The sequence below is a fragment of the Budorcas taxicolor genome, chromosome X (assembly GCF_023091745.1).
Source record: "Budorcas taxicolor isolate Tak-1 chromosome X, Takin1.1, whole genome shotgun sequence".
NCBI lineage: Eukaryota > Metazoa > Chordata > Mammalia > Artiodactyla > Bovidae > Budorcas > Budorcas taxicolor.
Window position 1 is genome coordinate 65,882,388 of NC_068935.1, and position 23,657 is coordinate 65,906,044.

Genomic DNA, 23,657 nt, shown 5'->3' on the forward strand with positions numbered 1-23,657 from the left:
ATCCATTCATCTGCTGATGACTGTCTAGGTTGTTTCCATGTCCTGGCTATTGTAAACAGTGCTGTGATGAAAATTTGGGTACACGTGTCTCTTTCGATTCTGGTTTCCTTGGTGTGTATGCCCAGCAGTGGGATTGCTGGGTCTTATGGCAGTTCTATTTCCAGTTTTTTAAGGAGTCTCCACACTGTTCTCCATAGTGTCTGTACCAGTTTGCATTCCCACCAACAGTGTAAGAGGGTTCCCTTTTCTCTGTACCTTCTCCAGCATTTATTGTTTGTAAACATTTTGATGGCAGCCATTCTGACTGGTGTGAGACGGTACCTAATTGTGGTTTTGATTTACATTTCTCTGATAATGAGTGATGTTGAGCATCTTTTCATTTATTTGTTAGCCATCTGTATGTCTTCTTTGGAGAAATGTCTGTTTAGTTCTTTGGCCCATTTTTTGATTGGGTCGTTTATTTTTCTGGAATTGAGCTGCAGGAGTTGCTTGTATAGTTTTGAGATTAATTCTCTGTCAGTTGCTTCATTTGCCATTATTTTCTCCCATTGTGAAGGCTATCTTTTCACCTTGCTTATAGTTTCCTTCGTTGTGCAAAAGCTTTTAAGTTTAGTTAGGTCCCATTTGTTTATTTTTGCTTTTATTTACAGTATTCTGGGAGGTGGGTCATAGAGGATCCTGCTGTGATTTATGTTAGAGTGTTTTGCCTGTGTTTTCCTCTAGGAGTTTTATAGTTTCTGGTCTTATATTTAGATTTTTAATTCATTTTGAGTTTATTTTTGTGAATGGTGTTAAAAAGTGTTCTAGTTTTATTCTTTTACAAGTGGTTGACTAGATTTCCCAGCACTACTTGTTAGAGATTGTCTTTTCTCCATTGTATATTCTTGCCTACTTTGTCAAACATAAGGTGTCCATAGGTTCATGGATTTATCTCTGGGCTTTGTATTGTGTTCCATTGATCTATATTTCTGTCTTTGTGCCAGTACCATAGTGTCTTGATGACTGTAGCTTTGTAGTATAGTCTGAAGTCAGGCAGGTTGATTCCTCCAGTTCCATTCTTCTTTCTCAAGATTGCTTTGGCTATTTGAAGTTTTTTGTATTTCCATACAAATTGTGAAATCCCAGTACACCAGCCTCAAGCATCCTGCACCCTGCATCGAACCTATGTTGATGTGTAGCAAAACCAATACAGTATTGTAAAGTAAAATAATAATAATAAATAAATAAAATAAAAAAATTGTGAAATCATTTGTTTTAGTTCTCTGAAAAATACCTTTGGTAGCTTGATAGGGATTGCATTGAATTTATAGATTGCTTTAGGTAGTATACTCAAGAAGATCCATGTTTTAAATTGTAATGCACAACATCTTAAATAATAGTTGTTTAACATAGGACATTTATAACAAGGTAAATAAAAATATCCAAAGAAGACTTAGTGAATAACTGAGGCATAGGAATTGCAATGACAAATGTCTCCAGTGACCAGTCAAGTCATAGAAAGGAAGCCAACTAGGGGAGGAGATGGAGGGAATGGTAGGGACCACAGTGAACTCTTAAGCACAGGGCACATTTAAAGGAAGTAGCTGCTATATGACAACTAGTCTTGATTGCAAACTCAGTGTTGGCAAATTTTCTCTTATGCAAAGAAGCCAAGTGTCCAGATTGTGTATGCCAAGGAAATTTTTTTTAATTGTGAGGTCATTGAAAACTTATCTATACGTGGATTTATCCCATGGACTTCCAGGTGGCAACTCCTTGTTGTAGATAAATGACAATTTTTATATATACATTTAAGAGGATGATATTTTTCACCAAACTGAGATTTTTTCAAAACTTATTATTGCTGTTGTTATTATAGCTATTCCAAAATTCTTCTTCATTGCATCATCTTCATTGCAGTTCTTCATGGTATCATTATAGTTAACAACTGTGGTAGGTAATGTATTTGTACCATGCACATCCCATTCCCTAAGTCTAGACTTGGATTTTATTGTGGTTGTTGTTATTTAGTCACTAATCATGTCCAGCTCTTTGTGACCCCATGGGCTGCAGCACATCAGACTTCCCTGTCCTTCACTATCTCCTGTAGTTTGCTCAAACTCACCTCCATTGAATCATTGTTGCCATCCAACCATCTCATCCTCTGTATTTTGAGTTGCTATATAAATTGAGCACCCCTTAAGGAAACCGCAAGTGTTCCAGTGGAATTTTTCTTGTCACAAATCGACAGCCTAGAAATACTGGGGTTAACCTTTGACTCTGTCCTAATTACTGTTATTTCTTCTCAATTTCTTGGAGATATGCTTTCCTAAGTTTGCACTCTTCTGTCCTGATCCACAACTTATCACTTAACTGAATTCCTGCTGTAACTCCTACCAGCTTTCCTGTTCCCAGTATCTACCACCTTCTTTGAGGTGACATGTCACTTCCGGTGGCATTCTGTTGTCTGCCACATCAAATCCGAAGGCTTCTATAACCATATTCTATGAACTGTGGTGTTGGAGAAGACTCTTGAGAGTCCCTTGGACTGCAAGGAGATCCAACCAGTCCATTCTGAAGGAAATCAACCCTGGGATTTCTTTGGAAGAAATGATGCTGAAGCTGACGCTCCAGTACTTTGGCCACCTCTTGTGAAGAGTTGACTCATTGGAAAAGACTCTGATGTTGGGAGGGATTGGGGGCAGGAGGAGAAGAGGACGACTGAGGATGAGATGGCTGGATGGCATCACTGACTCGATGGACGTGAGTCTGAGTGAACTCTGGGAGATGGTGATGGACAGGGAGGCCGGGCGTGCTGTGATTCATGGGGTCACAAAGAGTCGGACACGACTGAGCAACTGAACTGAACTGATGATCATGTGATCATTCAGCTCCTTCTTGTCTTTTCTGAATTTGTCTGTCCATTCAGTTATTGGGCTTCCCTGGTAGCTCAGCTGATAAAGTATCTGCCTGCAATGTAGGAAAACCCATTCAATTGCTGGGTCAGGAACTGAGATCCCCTGGAGAAGGGATAGGCTACCCACTCCAGTATTCTTGGGCTTCCCTAGTCGCTCCTATGGTAATGAATCCGTATGCAATGCGGGAGACTTGGGTTCCATCCCTGGGTTTAGAAGATCCCCTGGAGAAGGGAATGACTACGCTCTTCTGTATTCTAGCCTAAAAAATTCCATGGACAGAGGAGCCTGGCGGGCTATAGTCCATGGGGTCACAAAGAGTCAGACATGACTGAGCGACTATCACTTTACTTTCAGTTACTTAGATATCTATGTGCATTGTCACCTTTCCTTATATTTTCTCATGTTTTAGAGAGAAACATTCCTTCATCCTCAGCAGCCTAACCTACTCCTCTTCAAGGCTTGATTCAGGGTTAGCTATCAGATCTCCCTCCACTACCTCTGACTGCAAGAAGCTCTGTGCTTTACAGCAAGTAATTTAACTTCTTGGATTCTATAACAGGGAATTGGTCCAGCTCTTGTAGAGATTTTCTCTGGTTGTGACATTCTTTAACCCCATCTCTTTAAATATGTTGACTTCTTTCTTCTCTAAACTCCTTTATAATGCTTTTAGTCTCTACCATATAATCTTCAGTTTTTCTCTGGTTATTACACTTAATAATGTCATTTGTCTCACATGCTTAACAGAGGGCTAAGTCCATACCTTATACTTCTGCGTCTATTGTAAATTAATGCAGTGCAGGTGACTAGTTGTTTAATTTGAACACTTTCAGTCTTTTAAACAGCCTGAGGTGAATCATGGCTGATAGCTCTACCTTCAGGTCCCCGGCCAGTACTGTTAACCTTTGCACTGAAAAGGTTTGCAAGCCTTTTCTAGGATTTGTCTAACAGAAGTGACTATCCTTTGTTTTATTTTACTATATGAATTGCTGTGTGCCAACAAAGGGAAAAAGTGACTATCAGGGATTGCAGAGGCCTGAGTCACTTTTGTGTGTGAAACTTCTCAGTTTAAAATGTGAGAGACTTGAGCAGAGGTTCACTTTGGGAAGGGCAGTTGAAGAAAATCAGTTGCCTTGGGGTATCAAGAAGGTGTAGAGCGAACATAGTTTAAAGAAGGAGCCCAAGGAACCACAGAGAAATAAGGCTAACTATTTGACCTGAGAGTCAATTTTTTAATAAATAGCTAAAGGGTGAAGTTATTGAATATATAACCCACAGGAGGAAAGAATATGCTTTTGTGAGGTAATTATACCTCAGCATCTAACAGGGTTCTTTGAGAGAGGTAAAAAAGGTGTGCACAAGAGGGAACCAGTGAACATTCAAATTTTCAAAAAGCCTTTGATAGATTTTGTATCAAAGACTGCTTTAAGAAATGTCCTCTCAAACCAGAATTGAAAGAGACACGTATACACCAATGTTCATTGCAGCACTGTTTACAATAGCCAGGACATGGAAACAACCTAGGTTGCCATCAGCAGACGAATGGTTAAGAAAGCTGTGGTACATATAACAATGGAATATTAGTGAGCCATTAAAAAGAATCCATTTGAATCAGTTCTGAGGTGGATAAAACTGGGGCCTATTATACAGAGTGAAGTAAGTCAAAGAAAAACACGAATAGAGTATCAGTTCAGTTCAGTCGCTCAGTCGTGTCCGACTCTTTGCGACTCCATGAATTGCAGCACGCCAGGCCTCCCTGTCCATCACCAACTCCTGGAATTCACTCAGACTCACGTCCATCGAGTCAGTAATGCCATCCAGCCATCTCATCCTCTGTCGTCCTCTTCTCCTCCTGGCCCCAATCCCTCCCAGCATCAGAGTCTTTTCCAATGAGTCAACTCTTCGCATGAGGTGGCCAAAGTACTGGAGTTTCAGCTTTAGCATCATTCCTTCCAAAGAAATCCCAGGGTTGATCTCCTTCCGAATGGACTGGTTGGATCTCCTTGCAGTCCAAGGGACTCTCAAGAGTCTTCTCCAACACCACAGTTAAAAAGCATCAATTCTTCGGTGCTCTGCCTTCTTCACAATCCAATTCTCACATTCATACATGGCCACAGGAAAAACCATAGCCTTGACTAGACGGACTTTAGTTGGCAAAGTAATGTCTCTGCTTTTGAATATGCTATCTAGGTTGGTCATAACTTTTCTTCCAAGGAGTAAGTGTCTTTTAATTTCATGGCTGCCATCACCATCTGCAGTGATTTTGGAGCCCCCCAAAATAAACTCTGACCCTGTTCCCACTGTTTCCCCATCTATTTCAAATGAAGTGATGGAACCAGATGCCATAATCTTCATTTTCTGAATGTTGAGCTTTAGGCCAACTTTTTCACGCTCCACTTTCAATTTCATCAAGAGGCTTTTAAGTTCCTCTTCACTTTCTGCCATAAGGGTGGTGCCATCTGCATATCTGAGGTTATTGATATTTCTTCTGTCAATCTTGATTCCAGCTTGTGTTTCTTCCAGCCCAGCATTTCTCATGATGTACTCTGCATGTAAGTTAAATAAGCAGGGTGACAATATACAGCCTTGACGTACTCCTTTTCCTATTTGGAACCAGTCTGTTGTTCCATGTCCAGCTCTAACTGCTGCTTCCTGACCTGCATACAGATTTCTCAAGAGGCAGGTCAGGTGGTCTGATATTCCCATCTCTCTCAGAATTTTCCACAGTTTATTGTGATCCACACATTCAAAAGCTTTGGCATAATCAATAAAGCAGAAATAGATGTTTTTCTGGAACTCTCTTGCTTTTTCCATGATCCAGCGTATATTGGCAATTTGATCTCTGGTTCCTGTGCCTTTTCTGAATCCAGCTTGAACATCTGGAAGTTCATATTTCACATATTGCTGAAGCCTGGCTTGGAGAATTTTGAGCATTACTTTACTAGCGTGTGAGATGAATGCAATTGTGCAGTAGTTTGAGCATTCTTTGGCATTGCCTTTCTTTGGAATTGGAATGAAAATTGACCTTTTCCAGTCCTGTGGCCACTGCTGAGTTTTCCAAATTTGCTGGCATATTGAATGTAGCACTTTCACAGCATCATCTTTCAGGGTTTGAAACAGCTCCACTGGAATTCCATCACCTCCACTAGCTTTGTTCATAGCGTTGCTTTCCAAGACCCACTTGACTTCACATTCCAGGATGTCTGGCTCTAGATGAGTGATCACACCGTCATGATTATCTGGGTCGTGAAGATCTTTTTTGTACAGTTCTTCCATGTATTCTTGCCACCTCTTCTTAATATCTTCTGCTTCTGTTAGGTCCATACCATTTCTGTCCTTTATTGAGCCCATCTTTACAAGAAATGTTCCCTTGGTATCTCTAATTTTCTTGAAGAGATCTCTAGTCTTTCCCATTCTGTTGTTTTCCTCTATTTCTTTGCATTGATCGCTGAAGAAGGCTTTCTTATCTCTCCTTGCTGTTCTCTGGAACTCTGCATTCAGATGCTTATATCTTTCCTTTTCTCCTTTGCTTTTCGCCTCTCTTCTTTTCACAGCTATTTGTAAGGCCTCCTCACACAGCCATTTTGCTTTTTTGCATCTTTTCCATGGGGATGGTCTTGATCCCTGTCTCCTGTACAATGTCACGAACCTCATTCCATAGTTCATCAGGCACTCTATCTATCAGATCTAGGCCCTTAAATCTGTTTCTCACTTCCACTGTATAATCATAAGGGATTTGATTTAGGTCATACCTGAATGGTCTAGCGGTTTTCCCTACTTTCTTCAATTTGAGTCTGAATTTGGCAATAAGGAGTTCATGATCTGAGCCACAGTCAGCTCCTGGTCTCGTTTTTGTTGACTGTATAGAGCTTCTCCATCTTTGGCTGCAAAGAATATAATCAGTCTGATTTCAGTGTTGACCATCTGGTGATGTCCATGTGTGGAGTCTTCTCTTGTGTTGTTGGAAGAGGGTGTTTGCTATGACCAGTGCATTATGTTGGCAAAATTCTATTAGTCTTTGTCCTGTTTCATTCTGAATTCCAAGGCCAAATTTGCCTGTTACTCCAGGTGTTTCTTGACTTCCTACTTTTGCATTCCAGTCCCCTGTAATGAAAAGGACATCTTTTTTGGGTGTTAGTTCTAAAAGGTCTTGTAAGTCTTCATAGAACCGTTCAACTTCAGCTTCTTCAGCATTGCTGGTGGGGGCATAGACTTGGATAACTGTGAGATTGAATGGTTTGCCTTGGAGATGAACAGAGATCATTCTGTCGCTTTTGAGATTGCATCCAAGTACTGCATTTTGGACTGTTTTGTTGACCATGATAGCTACTCCATTTCTTCTGAGGGATTCCTGCCCGCAGTAGTAGATATAATGGTCATCTGAGTTAAATTCACGCATTCCAGTCCATTTTAGTTCGCTGATTCCTAGAATGTCGACGTTCACCCTTGCCATTTCTTGTTTGACCACTTCCAATTTGCCTTGATTCATGGACCTGACATTCCAGGTTCCTATGTAATATTGCTCTTTACAGCATTGGACCTTGCTTCTACCACCAGTCAGATCCACAGCTGGGTATTGTTTTTGCTTTGGCTCCATCCCTTCATTCTTTCTGGAATTATACTAACACATATATATGGAATTTGGAAAGATGGTAACAATGACCCTGTAAGCAAGACAGCAAAAGAGACACAGATGTAAAGAACAGTCTTTTGAACTCTGTGGGAGAAAGTGAGGGTGGGATGATTTGAGAGAATAACATTGGAACATATATATTATCATATGTGAAACAGATCTCCAGTCTAGGTTCGATGAATGAAACAGGGTGCTCAGGGCTGGTGCGCTTGGATGACCCTGAGGCATGGGATGGGGAGGGAGGTGGGAGGAGGGGTTCAGGATGGGGAACACATGTATACCCATGGCTGATTCATGTCAGTGTATGGGAAACACCACTACAGTATTGTAAAGTAATTAGCTTCCAATTAAAATAAATAAATTAAGGAAAAGGAAATGTCCTCTCGCCATGGGGTTGGGGATAATGTTTAGTCATGTGTAGACACCTAGTTTAAATAGAAGGAAGGAACAAATGTGTAGTTTAAAATAAGCTCTTACATTCATGGAGAGATTTTTACAGTAGGCTTTCTTTGTTTTTAGCATTTTTATAAATAATTGAAGAGTCAGCATAGTAACTCCGAGTTGCTTCCCAATTTATAGTTGACATTGAGAGCTTGTAGATAGTAAAATATAATACTAAGCTAAAGAGTATTATCTGAAGAACTGTTTTAGAAGGCAGAAAAATGGAATACAAGACTATATCTCTAAGAAGATGGCTGCACACATATATTTCAACTCATTGAAGAGATCCAGGAGTCATTATGTAGGGTTCTCTGAAGATACTTGCCTTGAATATTCATGTAGCTGCATTCAGAAGGATCTACATAATTCTGGATGTAATCAAAAAATCTGTTATTGCCTGATTCACAATTGATACCTCTTTACCTGTGTTATTTGTACAATTTGAGTTTTGAAGATTAGGTGGCAAATGGATCAAGGATTTGAAAGAGGATTATTTAAATAAGAGATGAGTACATCATATCAAGCCTAGCTCAGTTGCTCAGTCATGTCTGACTCTTTGTGACCCCATAGACCCCATAGGGTACAGCCTGCCATGCTCCTCTGTCTGTGGGATTGTCCTGGCCAGAATACTGGAGTGGATTGTCATTTCCTCCTCCAGGGCATCTTTCTGACCCAGGGATCGAACCTGTTAACCCATGTCTCCTGCGTCTCCTGCAGCGGAAAGCAGTGAGCCACCTGGGAAGCCCGAGGATATCAGCAGAGAAAGTCTGAGAAAGGAAATTAAGGGAAATCTCATGAAGAGCATAAGTTGGTTTACTGTAGACTTGTTTGCTACATCCCAAAAGTGAACAAAAGGCTTTCTTTTGAATTTGAAATATCTGTATTTTTTATTTTTTTTTGAATTTGAAATATCTGTTTTTAAATGAATTTGCTTTTACAGACATGTGGCAAATAAGAAACGTGAGGCTATTAGCCTGTGTGTTCAGACTGAAAAGTTCAATTTTATCAACAACTTAGTTTAAATTATAATTTGTTTAAAGAGTAGTCAGTAAATACCAGTGCTTTCTCATCAAAAGCTCTGTGGATATCATTGTGATAGGCTATACTGAAGAATCATTGAATTGACAAAGTGATTCTGACACTTATATAACCCAGGGAGCCATTTTACACAAGAACTGTAGCTACAGAACCTAGGTCGTGACCCAAGCATGTAAATTGACCCCCAATACTTTGGGAAGACTTTATTTTTAAAAAATTGAATTATGACTTGTACTCTATAATTTGTGCTAATTTATTCTGGGCCCCTGGTGCAGTTATTAATACAGATCTGTTTCTGTCATCCAATACATATTTTTATTGTGACTTTTCCTATAGAAGGTTAAATTACAGGTGGAAAAGCTGGGGAAATAAAAGAGAATATATCATCCACAGAATGTCACCAAGAACAGAGAAAGCTAGATATATGGCTGAGATCTATAAAATAGGGACAGTTTCTGGGAGTGAGCTTTATGAAGGCTATACATTGCTTTTTGACAGCTTTTCCTAAGTTAAGCATGATGATAATGCCTTCCCAGAGTGATACCAGTGCCTAAAGGGCAATCCATCTGCCCACAACTTTTTCAGTGAGTGTGAAACTTGCATCAAAAGATCCACTGCACTCAGATACTTGTATCATATAATTTCTTGAATTATCAACAGTGTTGTACCCTTCCAAGTACATGGTAACTCCTTGAAAGCACAGAAACTAATCTCTTCATCATGTCCTCCCATGTAGAAATTAGTATTAAATAGTAATTTTAAAGGATGGTCAGGAGTTATGGTCACTGAGTTGGTAAGACTTAGCTGACCCTAATAACCACAGCCCAGGTGAAAGAAGAGCATTTCTGCAGAAGCCCTTCAAAGCACTTATTGTACAGCAATACTGTTATCAGACTTGAGCAGTAACATTTGATTGTCACATATTTCAGAGGGGAGACTGCTCTCATGGATAGGTGTATTACCTTAAATTTGTCTTCAGGAAGACATCTTCCTGCTACATCTAGTCCATTAGCAATTCTTATCAGATTTATGTCTTAACTATGTCCCCACTCTCTCCACTTCATCTCTCTTGCCATGACCCTGCTTCAGACCAGCATCATCTCTCGCTGGTCTACTGCAGACATAACTGGCCTCCCCTTTTCTACTCTTGCCCCATTGACAATTCTCTCAACAGCAGCCAGGCTCTTTTTTTTTTTTTTTTTAATAAAAATCTGATTATGTCAGTGTCCTACTCAAAATCTTCTGGTGGTTTCTCATTGTAAAATTTAAAGTCTTCACTCTAACCTTTGAAGCCCTGCATGGTCAAGCCCCTGCAGGGGGTCTGTGACCCCATTTCATGTGATATTTCTCACTAGTCACTATGTTCAGCCCTGCTGGCTCTCTCTGTCTCTTTCCCTCAAATACACCAAGCTACTCTGCACTTCTACATTTTCAAATTTGCTGTTTCTTCTGCTAAGTATATTCTTCCTCCAGATCTCCACATGGTTCATTTCTACTTGTCACCTAGGTCTTAACTCAAATGTCAGTGCCTCAAAGAAGAATTATCCTGTCTAATCCTGATTATCCTGTCTAATGTTCAAACCCGTGCATCACCCTCACATTATCCTGTTTTATTGTTTCAGAACATGTCACTATCTTCTGTTACCTTATTTCTTGTTTACTGTCTCTGTTGTGCACTAGATAAGTTGTGTGTCAACAAGGACAGCATTTGTCTTGTTGACTTTTGTATCCCTGATATCCAGAACTACAGTTGATACATAGTAGGCCTAGTTTCATAAATATTGGGGAATGAAGAGGTAAATCTCAGTGCTTATGAGGATCCGCAGTTCTCCTGCAACTGTCACAGTTTCCTCTGGGGAAGGTAGTTGACTTCACCAGATACCCAAGTTGCTTAAATTGTATTAGAAGAAACTACACGCCTTGAACACCCAGAGGCAGATTGTCATACTCAGTATCAAGAACTTCAGATACATAGATGATACCACCTCTAATGGCAGAAAGCAAAGAGGAACTAAAGAGCTTCTTGATGAAGATGAAAGAGGAGACTGATAAAGCTGGCTTAAAACCCAGAAAACTAAGAAAACTCAGAAAACTAAGATCATGGCATCTGGTCACATCTCTATATGGCAAATAGAAGGGGAAAAAGTATAAACTTTCAGATTTTATTTTCTTGGGCTCCAAAATCACTGTGGACAGTGACTGCAGCCACAAAATTAAAAGATGCTTGCTTCTTAAGAGGAAAGCTATGTCTAACTTAAACAACCTATTAAAAAGTAGAGACATCACTTTGCCAACATCATTTTGTCTGTATAGTCAAAGCTGTGGTTTTTGCAGTAGTTATGTACAATTGTGAGAGTTGGACCATAAAGTATGCTGAGGATCGAAGAATTGAAGCTTTCGAACTGTGATGCTGAAGAAGACTCTTGAGAGTCCCTTGGACAGCAAGAAGATCAAACCAATAAATCCTAAAGAAAATCAATGCTGAATATTCATTGGAAGTACTGATGCTGAATCTCCAATACTTGGGCCACCTGATGGGAAGAGCTGACTCATTGAAAAAGACCCTGCTGCTGGGAAAGATTGAGGGCAGGAGGAAAAAGGGGTAACAGAGGATGGTTGGATGGCATCACTGACTCAATGGACATGAGTTTGAGAAAACTCCAGGGGATAGTGAAGGACAGGGAAGTCTGATGTGCTGCAGTCCATGAAGTTGAAGAGTTGGACACGACTTAGTGGCTGAACAGTAACATTCCAACAATGTGAGAGATTAAGTCAACTGTACAGTTAGATGTTGTAGTCCTTGTAAGACCACCCATACTTCTGACACAGTCTACACATTTGGGGTATTCACAAAACCAGCCTCAGTTTTGGTGGTTCATTAGAAGGACTCCCAGAACTCACTAAAAGCTGTTAACCCACAGTTATGCTTTATTGCAGGGAATGGGTATAAATTGAGATCACTCAAGGGAAGAAGTGTATAAGATAGAGTTCAGGGTGGCTCCAAATGTCGGGCTTTCAGTTGTCCTCTCCCCATGGAGTTAGGGCAGTATTACTCTCCTGGTATTGTTGTATAGAAGTATTCACAAAGGATGGCTAAACAGGGAAGCTCAGCTGAGCTTCATCTGTCCAGAACTTTCATTGGAGCTCCATCATTCAAGTGTGACTGATTTACCCATGGAGCTGATTTCAGTCTCCAGCCCCACCAGAGGTTAACTGATACCACAGTTCCCAAAGTCTCCATCCTAAATCAAACTTTGATCTTTCTTAGTCTTAGGCTAGTCCTTACTCTAAGACTCTGGTATGGCCAGTCCCCACCATAAGTCATATTGTTAAGACTGTCTGGTGACCCAAAGCCTACGGACAAACAAGGACATGTCTTTTAGGCTTGGCATTTCAAGGGCTTAGAAATCACTTCTGAGAGGACAAAGACAAAGGCTAGATGTCTTTATGGGCCAGGTTAAATTATTTATCACACATATGAATATACTATATTTTCTTTGGTTCATTCTCCTCTTGATGGATATTTGGGTTACATGTGATGTATATCAAATAGTACCTATTTATTTAATGAATGAGTGCTTTATGTAATACTGTGTGCCAAGCACTGTGTAGCTTCTTTTCAAATATTAACTCATTTAATTTCCAGAAGAATCCTATATGAGATAAATACTATTATTCTCATTATACAGATGAAGAAAATAGGATACTGAAAGGTCACATAACTGCAAGATGGACTAGCTGGGATATAAACTCAGACAGTCAGAATACTTTCTCATAACCACTATTATATGCTGTCTAAGAAACAATACAGGAAAAAATATATATTTATGCACATCTTTTGTATATATATCTGAGAGTCTGTAAGATTTATACCTAATAGTCAAAATGTTGCACTCTTGATGAAAGTGAAAGAGGAGAGTGAAAAAGTTGGCTTAAAGCTCAACATTCAGAAAACGAAGATCATGGCATCTGGTCCCATCACTTCATGGGAAATAGATGGGGAAACAATGGAAACAGTTTCAGACTTTATTTTTTTGGGCTCCAAAATTAATGCAGATGGTGACTGCAGCCATGAAATTAAAAGACACTTCCTCCTTGGAAGGAAAGTTATGACCAACCTAGATAGCACATTGAAAAGCAGAGACATTACTTTGCCAACAAAGGTCCATCGAGTCAAGGCTATGGTTTTTCCAGTGGTCATGTATGAACGTGAGAGTTGGACTGTGAAGGAAAGGTCCATCGAGTCAAGGCTATGGTTTTTCCAGTGGTCATGTATGAACGTGAGAGTTGGACTGTGAAGGAAAGGTCCATCGAGTCAAGGCTATGGTTTTTCCAGTGGTCATGTATGAACGTGAGAGTTGGACTGTGTAGGAAGCTGAGTGCTGAAGAATTGATGCTTTTGAACTGTGGTGTTGGAGAAGACTCTTGAGAGTCCCTTGGACTGCAAGGAGATCCAACCAGTCCATTCTGAAGGAGATCATCCCTGGGATTTCTTTGGAAGGAATGATGCTAAAGCTGAAACTCCAGTACTTTGGCCACCTCATGCGAAGAGTTGACTCATTGGAAAAGACTCTGATGCTGGGAGGAATTGGGGGCGGGAGGAGAAGGGAACGACAGAGGATGAGATGGCTGGATGGCATCACTGACTCGATGGACGTGAATCTGAGTGAACTCCGGGAGTCGGTGATGGACAGGGAGGCCTGGCGTGCTGCAATTCATGGGGTTGCAAAGAGTCGGACACCATTGAGCAACTGAACTGAACTGAACAGAGACATATGCATCTTCGACTTTATTAGACATGGCCAAATTATTATCCAAACTGATATTATTATTATTATTATTATTATTATTATTTTTACTTTACAATATTGTATTGGTTTTGCCAAACTGATATTTTTAAAATAATTTGTAAGATATTTTTTATATCTTTCCTAGTCCATGGCTTTTCACTTTCTTTTTTTGTCCAGATGTTTATCATTTAAAAATGCTTTTTTTCAACATTTTCTCTACAATTTAGCCTTTTGTATCTTATTTAAGAAATATTTCTTTCCCCTGAACTCAAATATATATGCTCATATATTCTAGAAGCTTTGTCTTTTATATTTATACTTTCATCTACCTGGGATTGATTCTGTATATGGTATAAATCAGTTGTCTCAAAACCACTTGTTCAGTGATCCATTCTTTCCCCACTGGTCTGTAATGCCACCTCTGTCATAATCATTTTCACATACTTATGGCTTTTATATTAAGAGACACCCTGCTGGCTCAGACAGTAAAGCATCTGCCTACAATGTCAGAGACCCAGGTTCAATCCCTGGGTTGGGAAGATCTCCTGGAGAAGAAAATGGCAACCCACTCCAGTATTCTTGCCTGGAAAATCCCATGGACAGAGGAACCTGGCCGTCTATAATCCATGGGGTCACAAAGAGTTAGACACGACTGAACGACTTCACTTTCATGGGTCTTATATTAGTTTGCTATCACTGCCATAATAAATCGCCATAAGCTTATTAGCTTAAAATAATGCAAGTCTGTTGTCTCACAGTCCTGGGTGTCTGAAGCCTAAAATGAATAGGCTGGGCTCCTTCTATCTTGGGGCTGTAGGAGAGAATCTATTTCTTGTCTTTTCCAGCTTATAAAAGCCCCCTGCATTCCTTGACTTATGACCCCCTTTTAGCAGTGATATGATTCTGACCTCTGCTTCCATCTGTAAATCTTCACTGACTTTGACCTTTCTGCTTCCTCTTTTAAGATACCTTTCTGATGACATTGCATCCACTGGGATAATCTAGGATAATTTCCTCATCTCATGATCTTTAATTTAATCACATCTTCAGAGATCCTCTTGCTTTGTAAGAGAACATATCCACAGGTTCCAGGGATTAGGATGTGGACATCTGTGATGGGAGCATTATTCAGTCTACCACAGTCTTCTTCCTGGGCTTTCCATCATTCTTAATGTTTTTAATCCATCCCTTTTTAGTATACTCATTATAACTATCTGAATAAGGTTTAGTGGGAATCTGTTCCTTCTATTTGTTATGTCCGTTAATTCTCACTTAGGATAAGATGCATTTCTTCATCTGTTATTTTAGATTATAAGCTCATCATAAGGGAACTCTGTTTTTGATAATTTCATGTAGCCTGGATTGAGGTCATATTGTTCTAGAAAGTTTTAGGAGTTGCTTCCACAAAATTTCCCAGGGTACTACTGACCCAGGTGGGGCCAGTGGTAAAGATTCAGCCTGCGAATGCAGAAGACACAAGAGACGTGGGTTCGATCCCTGGGTCAGGAAGATCCCCTGGAGTAGGAAGTGGCAACCCACTCCATTATTCTTGCATGGAGAATTCCATGGACAGAGGAGCCTAGCAGGTTAGTCTTTGGGTCTGCAAAGAGTCAGACACAGCTGAGCTGTTGATCACACACATTGGCACAGAGCCATTTTTCATGATGTTTTATTGGTTAGTGAGTGAAGTTGCTCAGTCAGAGTTTCTCAAATCATGTAATAGTGTAATTTCAGATTTCCAGTCTATGTGAGAGAAGACCACTGGTTATAAATACAGAAGAATATACATCCTTGCAGATGGATTCTTTACCACTGAGCCATCGTGGACACCTACACAGGGCTTTAGATAAAACCATTTAACGTTTTCTCTCTTGTAGTCACTGGATTTTCCCCCTTGATCACCTTTTCACTAAAGTATAGTCCTTTAAGGATCCAGATATTATTAGAGTATATCTCACTACTCTGCTCTCTGCTCTACTCTCTCACTACTCTACTCTCTATTCTCTACAGCGAGTAGAGAATTCTCTACTCCCTGCTTTGTTTGAATCCTAAGGCCTCTCCTTTCCCTACATGGGCATTAAAACTCCAGCCCCTAGATTCATGAGTTAGACAAACTCCTTAGAGCTTCTGTAGCATTAACTCCTGTGCTTATTGCTCTGATTTTCAGTTCCTGATTTAGTTTGTGCTTACTTTTATGGTAAGTAAAATTTCCAGAGCCTTCCCAGCTTGTTTTTCCCTTAGCATTTCTTTGTGGTCACTTCTGTTGTGGAGGGGTCTCATCCATCACCTCCTGAGGTTATTTGTAGCCTATATACCTTAGGTAGTCAGTAGCTGGTTTGGGAATGGGGGATAACTGAGCTTTGCTTATTGATACTTTCAGCTTGGTCACAATTCTAGGTTTTCATGTTGTATTATTAGCACTAATACCTCTGCTGCATTAAAATATTAATCTTATCTCTGAGATATTCTTAATACCATGATAGAAAAGATAATAAATTATCAATATCTTTTTTTCTCTAAGACCAGTTAAATTTATTAGATGTTAAATATTTAAAAAAACTTTATGTTACCTTAATTTTCAACTCAAGAATTCTAATCCTCATTTTCCTATTCTCTTCCTAGAATGTGTGCAGTGTTTGGTGGAATCTATTGTCTTCGCCATTCAGTACAGTGCCTTGTTGTGGACAAAGAATCTGGAAAGTAAGGATGATATAAGTTACCTTCCTATATTTACACCCCCAAGCATAAGTGAAAAGTGCTAAAGTCGATTTTTAAAAAAATGATTCTTCAAAGATCCTCCTTGGTATTAATAACATATCAACCTTGATTAAAAGTAATTTGTGTTTAGATCCTCCAGAACAAGGAAAGTGAGTTCAGAATATAGAAACTAAATTAATTTCCCTGCAATATGACTATAGCTCCTGATCATCCAAGCTCAGAAGACAAATCATTTCAGCTGCCGGGGGTGAGTGATGAGTGATGTTAGTTTTCCTTGTGGCCTTACCTTCTCTAATTGATTTTCATCAGATGACAACAAAGCCCTCTGTTATTGCATTTTTAAAAATGGATCTCACCTAAAGACTCATCAGATTAATCTCTGCTGATAATGCATGTCACTCCAAGAGAAAAGACTTTAATGATTTTTAGGTAGATTGTTGTCATAAACTATGCTGCCCTGTTATCTGAGGATGAATTTCTTTACAACCGTATCAGGCCTGCAGGCTGGTTTAGGACTGAAATAAGAATGTACCTACTTTTAAACAAGGCTGAACATGATCTCTTTATCTGTTCATTTTTATATTTAAGATTTATTTTTCTAGGATTTATTATTCAGTTACTAAAATGTGTTCTTGTCTAAATTACTCTAAGTAGTATTTTTTTTTTTAATTTCTGGGCTTTACATTTAAATGTAAATGGGTTAACTGCATCAAATTTTAGGAGCTGTTTATTTATTTATTTTTTTTTAATTTTATTTTTTATTTTTTATTTATGTTTAGGAGCTGTTTAAATTGCTATGTATTTTTCTTTTTTTAAGCATTTACTGATCCATATCTCTTGTGTGACTGTTTTTAGGGATATATAAAGAAGTAGTATTGTTCAGGTCATAAAATGCCTTAATATCTAGACCTAGAATCTTAAAAATATAAAATTTATTTTTTGTTTTTTCATTTTACAATAATTTTGTATAATCTAAGTAGCATAAAGTGTTAATTTCTTATAGGCCAGTTATAGTGCAATAACTAGTATTTTGAGATATGGTGGAGAACAAATTCAACTAGAATATGTAATATTTAGACAAGCAAAGTAATTATCTAGTATAAGATAAAATAGACACATGGTTTAAAAGCATATAATTATCTTTAGCACTTTAACAGAAAGGTACTACATAAGTGAAACATTAATAATCTACAGTGAAAAATCTATCCCACAGGCCCAAGATATATTGATACGTGAGGGCTCTCTGGAGGTTCATGAAGGAATAGTTGTCTTTATGATTCTTAGAGTCATTTTCCCTTATGCATTCATTTTGAAGCATGAGTATGTATCCATGATGGAAAGCTAGATAATGAATTGCTTGTTTGGTGCTTATTTACTTAGATCCTTTTACCTTTTGGAGGTCTCATTCCAGTCCTACAGGTTACTCTTAGTGACATGAAGAATTTGCATGGCTCATGTTTGTTTTTTGTTTTTCTTAAAGGATCTGTTAGTACAGTAAAAAGCATCTGTTGCACTAAAGGCTGCATTTACCTTAACTTTGACTTAGTTCTTATTACAAACTCTAAATAGAGGAACTCTTCTTTGTGGTCTGCTGCAGATTTCGGACTGCAACAGATAGGTGAGGGCTCAGGCTCTAAAGACCAAAGTTTGGTAGTTTTCAAATTTTAATGTGTCTGTAAATCACTAGGTAATAGGTAAACTTGTAAAACAAAATGCCCATTTCTGTGCCTCATGCTGGCAGAGTGAAATTGGATACTGTGCTTAGAGTGGACCCAGGAAATTTGCAGTTTTAAGGAACACCTCCAGCTGAATATTATGTAGGTACTCCTTAGATGAAACTGAGAAACACTGATCTGTAAGGTAAAGTTCAAGATTTAGCCACTGGTACTATGTTCCATGATGGACTAGGCACTCTAGGTCTTAATTCATTTCTTTTGTATCTTTGTAGAAGAAAGACCTTAAACATAATAATTATTCTTTAACAACTCTTAAGGCATGCAATGGTCAGGTAACCCTGGAGTAAAAGGAGACCGGGAACTCTGTCACTGCCATGAGGGACAGTGGGCAAGTCACTTGTCTCTGGGCCAGTTCCTTTGGCTATGAGTTAGATGGACTCTGTGGTAGTTTTCAGGTCTCCTCCCAGATATGACATGCTTTAGTTGAGTTACTGAAAGTACTTAGAAAATACTTAAATTTTCCTTAGTACTTAGAAATAAATTATCTTAAAATGTTTTATATGCCCAAATATAGTCCATTCTCACATATTGGGTAATCTTCAGTCCAGTGAAAAATTTAAAAAAATGTTAGAACAGGTTGTATGTGTCTGTTTTAATGAATGTAAATGAAATCGCAAAATGGCTACTGATACTGTTTATTATTACTTTACTAGAATGTCAGTTTTCCAATGACTATCTTTTTATTGTCCATCTTGGGGTGTTTATGATATAGCCATTTTGTATTCTGTGTATGATTCTCATATTGGAAAACTTATTCCAAGCCATAAATATTTATTTCGTTAATAGTGGGACAGTTAAAAATTTGACCTGCATTTATAATATTCACGATATGTAGAGTATTCTCACTATACTAAATTGTATAAGTGATCTTTAAAAAATTTCTTTTTAAGAAACAACCAGTACTTCAAAACTGTAAATTCATATCTTCACTAAAAATCCATTGTATCAAGTTAAAGATTCTCTATAAGCATCTAAAGCAAGTATTGACTGAAGTTGACTCAGGCTAATTTATCTTTCCCAAATACTATTACTTTGTCATTCAAAATCAAATAATTGAGAGACCTACCAGTAATAGATATTTTGTCAGGATTTGAATATAAATAAGGGATAATTTTTTGAGGGAAAATCCTTGAGTTTATATTTGGGCATATCCAGCATACATTTCTTTTTAAGCAATCCAGGTTGACTCAAACAATTGTTTATTCTGAATTTTATAGGCTTATTAATCAAGGAATTTGCAAACGTTTGCATTTGTCTCATTTGCCTCCATATGGTTTTAGATTGTCTTGTCTCCCCTATTTTTCTGTATGGAACACTTGGCATCCTCTTTCCTCTTTGGTGTGGTTAAGAGCTACCCATGCTTCAGGTGCTTAGACCTCATGCTTAGACCTCAGAGGTCTAAGTTTATTTTCTGATCCCACAGACTAGATCAGAACCCTCTGCCAGCCCCGCAACTCAGGTCCCCCCATAGGATTGTAAATTACCTGTAAGGAAAGGCAGGATCTCACTGCTATGGTATCCCCAGAATCAAGGCAGGTTCCTATCATCCATTATACTCAATAGATTTAAGTTAAAAAAATGAAGATTAAAACTTGATGATATCTTTTTTGTGCTTTTCTTTTCACCTTTCATTGAGGAAAGCAAATAGAAGCATAAATGATCATAGCATTGAGTTTAGCATGGTGATTATACATCAAAGTGTTGTACAAACTTTGAGAGGAGAAATATGAAATATGTAACTAAATTCATACTTATTTTGAGCTCTATCTTATTTTTTATTTTTGTTTAATGTACTTTCCTGAGATCTGCTTTGACTGTGCTCTCTTGGCTGTGTTATCCTTGACTCTGCTTTCTTAATTTTTAGAGGACGTATGTATCAGGAGTTCTTTTCTATACACTCTCATTAAATTCTAATACTGAAGCCCTCTGTTGACTGTTTTGGGAAACACTGAATGCTGTTGAGCAGCTTTCTTTTCCTTTGTAGGAATGCTGACCATGTATAACTCCTGTAAATTTGATTTCACCATTTAGCAATGCAGTATTTGATACTAGCGTAGGGTATGGATGACCTGGGCCAGACATGTCTGTAACCAATAGTCTGAATCTAATTACTTCAGCTAGTGTTCTTGTGAACTTCAGCTGTCTCTCTTACTAGATTTCCTGCTATTACTATTTCTTGAAGATATCTTTTTTTTTTTTCTGATGTCAGGAATAACTGTACCTTTCCCAGGTATTTGGAAGTTAGTAATAAATAGTATGTTAGACTCAGGGTGAGGTGACTGATTCTTAACACCATTTTTCATTAAATAAGAAAATCACTGAATTTCGTATTTTATTATGTCCCATTTGCAAGATGGTAGTGGTAATATTCTAGATACTTAACCTCTACCAATCACATGCTAGTTGCTATGGGGATAAAGAGATGAATAAAACATGAATCTTGCCCTTGTGTATAAAGATTATAGGCTCTGGTCATGTAGGCCTAGATCTGTGCCCTGGCTTCCGCACTTACTAGTTGAGTGAACTTTAGCAAGTTGTTTAACTTCTCTTTGCTTCAGTTTCTTAATCTTTAAAGTGGGACACAACAGTACTTATCTCATTTGGTTATTATGAGTATTAATTGAACAGATAAAGTGTGTAGAATCCATATAGCAAGAGCTTAGTACCTGTTAGCTAATAGTAGTTTTTAATGTAATTGAATACTTTGGAATCCCATAGAGGAGATATATTGGGAAGATCCTTCTGTGCTATGTTAAGGAGTTCAGATTATAATTAATGGTATTTCAGATTATAATGTAGTTTTTTTTAATTTATTTTTTTATTGAAGAATAATTTCTTTACAGAATTTTGTTTTCTATCAAACCTGAACATGAATCAGCCATAGGTATACATATATCCCCTCCCTTTTGAACTTCCCTCCCCATCCCACCCCTCTAGGTTGATACAGAGCCCCTATTTGAGTTTCCTGAGCTGTACAGCAAATTCCCGTTGGCTATCTATTTTACATATGGTAATATAGTTATAAATGGGTGAATAACAAGATTAGATTTGTTACTTTTACATTCCATTTCTGTAATTAGAAGTGATTTGGATGAAGCACTGTGATGGAAAGAGATTCTTTACCTGCAAAATCAGAGATTCTGTAATCTTTGTTTCTGTTTCTGCACTATTCACATACATTGAATACTTCCATCATCCATCATGTATTCAGTCATCCATGCACAGTTGTCATCTGTGTGCCAGGCACTGGAGTTACAGCACAATACAAGATAATCATGGTCTTTGTTCTCATGGAGCTTAGAGTCTACCAGGGTACATTAAAGAACAAATAAATTAATTAGATAATTATACATTAAAATCTGTTCAATATGCAGATCTGGCTCTGTCCTTCCCTATGTAAAAAGCTTCAGTGACTTTATATCACTTCAGAATGAAGTCTAAGACCCTTTAACATGACACGTGAGACTCTGGGGTCTGACCTTTGCCTGCCTCTCTCAGTTCATATGTCTTCTCTCCCTATTTGGTTCCTTGTACTTCTCTTACTTGCCTCTGTTCCCCTGCAAGTGCTGAGCTTCTATTGAAATGTTCTTATTTGCTTGCTTTAACTGGTTTTAACTGCTTTTAAAGCAGCTAATGTATCACTTCCTCCAAAGAACATTCCCTAATACTCTGCTGCTCCCCCCACCACCAAGCTTTCACCTCTTAGAACAGTGCTTGGTACATAGTTGTTATGCCACACACATATGGCATAAACATTATGTTTAACAAATAAACTACCAGCATGCTAACAATCCATTCATTATCTTATTAATTTTAACAAGAGTCTAGGACAGTGTCAGTGGAGATGTTGAGGAAAGGCTAGTTTCAAGAAGTTTTTATAAGGTGAAATCAAAATTGAGTAGCAGATTAGCTGTGGGAAAAGAGATTTCTAAGCTAAGGAAACTCTAGTAACTGCTGGTCATGCCATTAACTGAGACAGGGTTTCCAAGAAGGGAAGCAGGTGAGGAACCATGAAGAATTCAGGTTTGGGGCATGCTAGGTTAAAAAGGCATTTGGAGTCTCTCCAGAAAAAAAGTAGATAATAGTTAAAAATATGAATACAGAGCTTGGGATTGATTACAACAAAGAGCCAAGCCATAGGTTTGGAGTCATAATCATGTTTGAGACTGTTGAAGTAGATATTTACCAAAGAAAAATGAGTAATAGGCGTTTTGGAATGGTTTCATTGAAAAGGTGGCATTTGAAATAATATGTTTGAGAAAGCTTGAAAGGGCATAGTGAGCAGGGGGGATTATTTTGTTTCCTTAAGTTACTGGGAATCTTCTAATCCCTTTAATTAATGTATTATAGAGAATGGATACCTGTTTTAATATTTTTATCTCCTGGACCAAATTCCAGATAAAGAGTTTTCATCTTGCTGATTCTTTTCTTTCTTACCATAATTTTGCTATTTGTGCCCTCATGTTATTGAACCAAGAACTGCATAACTGTTGTGATTTAGAAAGCTCAACTCTAGAAATGTTCTGTCTGGCTTCACTGATTCTTATGATCAGCTTGGTCATTGCACCCTGTAACTGGGAACTCCTATCATGTTCCTCCTCAATTTACTATTTATGGGGCTCAGCAAGGTCCTCAACTAAATTCAGAATGCTGTTAATCTTTAATGTCTTCCTCAAGTTCATGTTGGAGGGGTGAACAGAAGCTATTTTAATGTCTTTTTGTTGTTTCCCATTACTTGAATGTCATAATTTTTATATTAATCTTTATAATGCAAAGTCTAAGTCTAGGTCCCAAATCTGTATTTCTTTCCTCATTGTTCTCCCAATTAGGCCTAATATATGACAGTAAGTATCTGAGGGGAAAACAGATCTTATCACTTACTTAAATGTGTCTTGGTTTGAACAGCTTTGCTCAGGCCTAGAGCCTTAGTACTTTAGCATGAGACTATCAGGTAAGTTGTATTGTTATCATCTATCAGGCTGACTAGGCATATGTGACTGTCACCTCAATTTCTGCAGAAATCAGTATTTTTTTCTATAGCAATAATCTTGACTTTCCACCTAGGATAGTGTAAAGATACAATAGTAGCTGTGACACACTCCATGGTGATTCTTCCCTGGGATTTGGGAGCTTATCAGAATCTCCAGGGGTGCTTATAATTTGAAAAAGTCCCCCAGGTGTGATTCTGATTTGCTTCCTTCTCCTCCTCCTCCTCCTGTGAGAATCACTTTTTAATCCAGAAGCTCCAGCATAGATAGGCACATTTATTGGCATATTATCCTTGCATAGTTGAGCTCCCCAGTCTCCATACCCATCCTTCCCTTCTGAATGATCCCCAGTAGTGCTAATACCATAACTTATGAAATCACTGTCTGCCTTTCACCAAAGCTATAGCTATCACAAAAGC

The 23,657-nt window shown here is 38.3% G+C and overlaps 1 protein-coding gene across 1 annotated transcript in view; it reads left to right on the top strand.

Annotated features, from left to right (window-relative positions):
• Positions 1-23,657, top strand: part of CHM (CHM Rab escort protein) — a 237,326-nt gene that overhangs the window by 141,645 nt on the left and 72,024 nt on the right. The window contains exon 9 of the mRNA XM_052662673.1: positions 16,419-16,496. Coding sequence (XP_052518633.1) covers positions 16,419-16,496 — 78 coding nt within the window. The remainder of the gene's footprint in view (positions 1-16,418; positions 16,497-23,657) is intronic.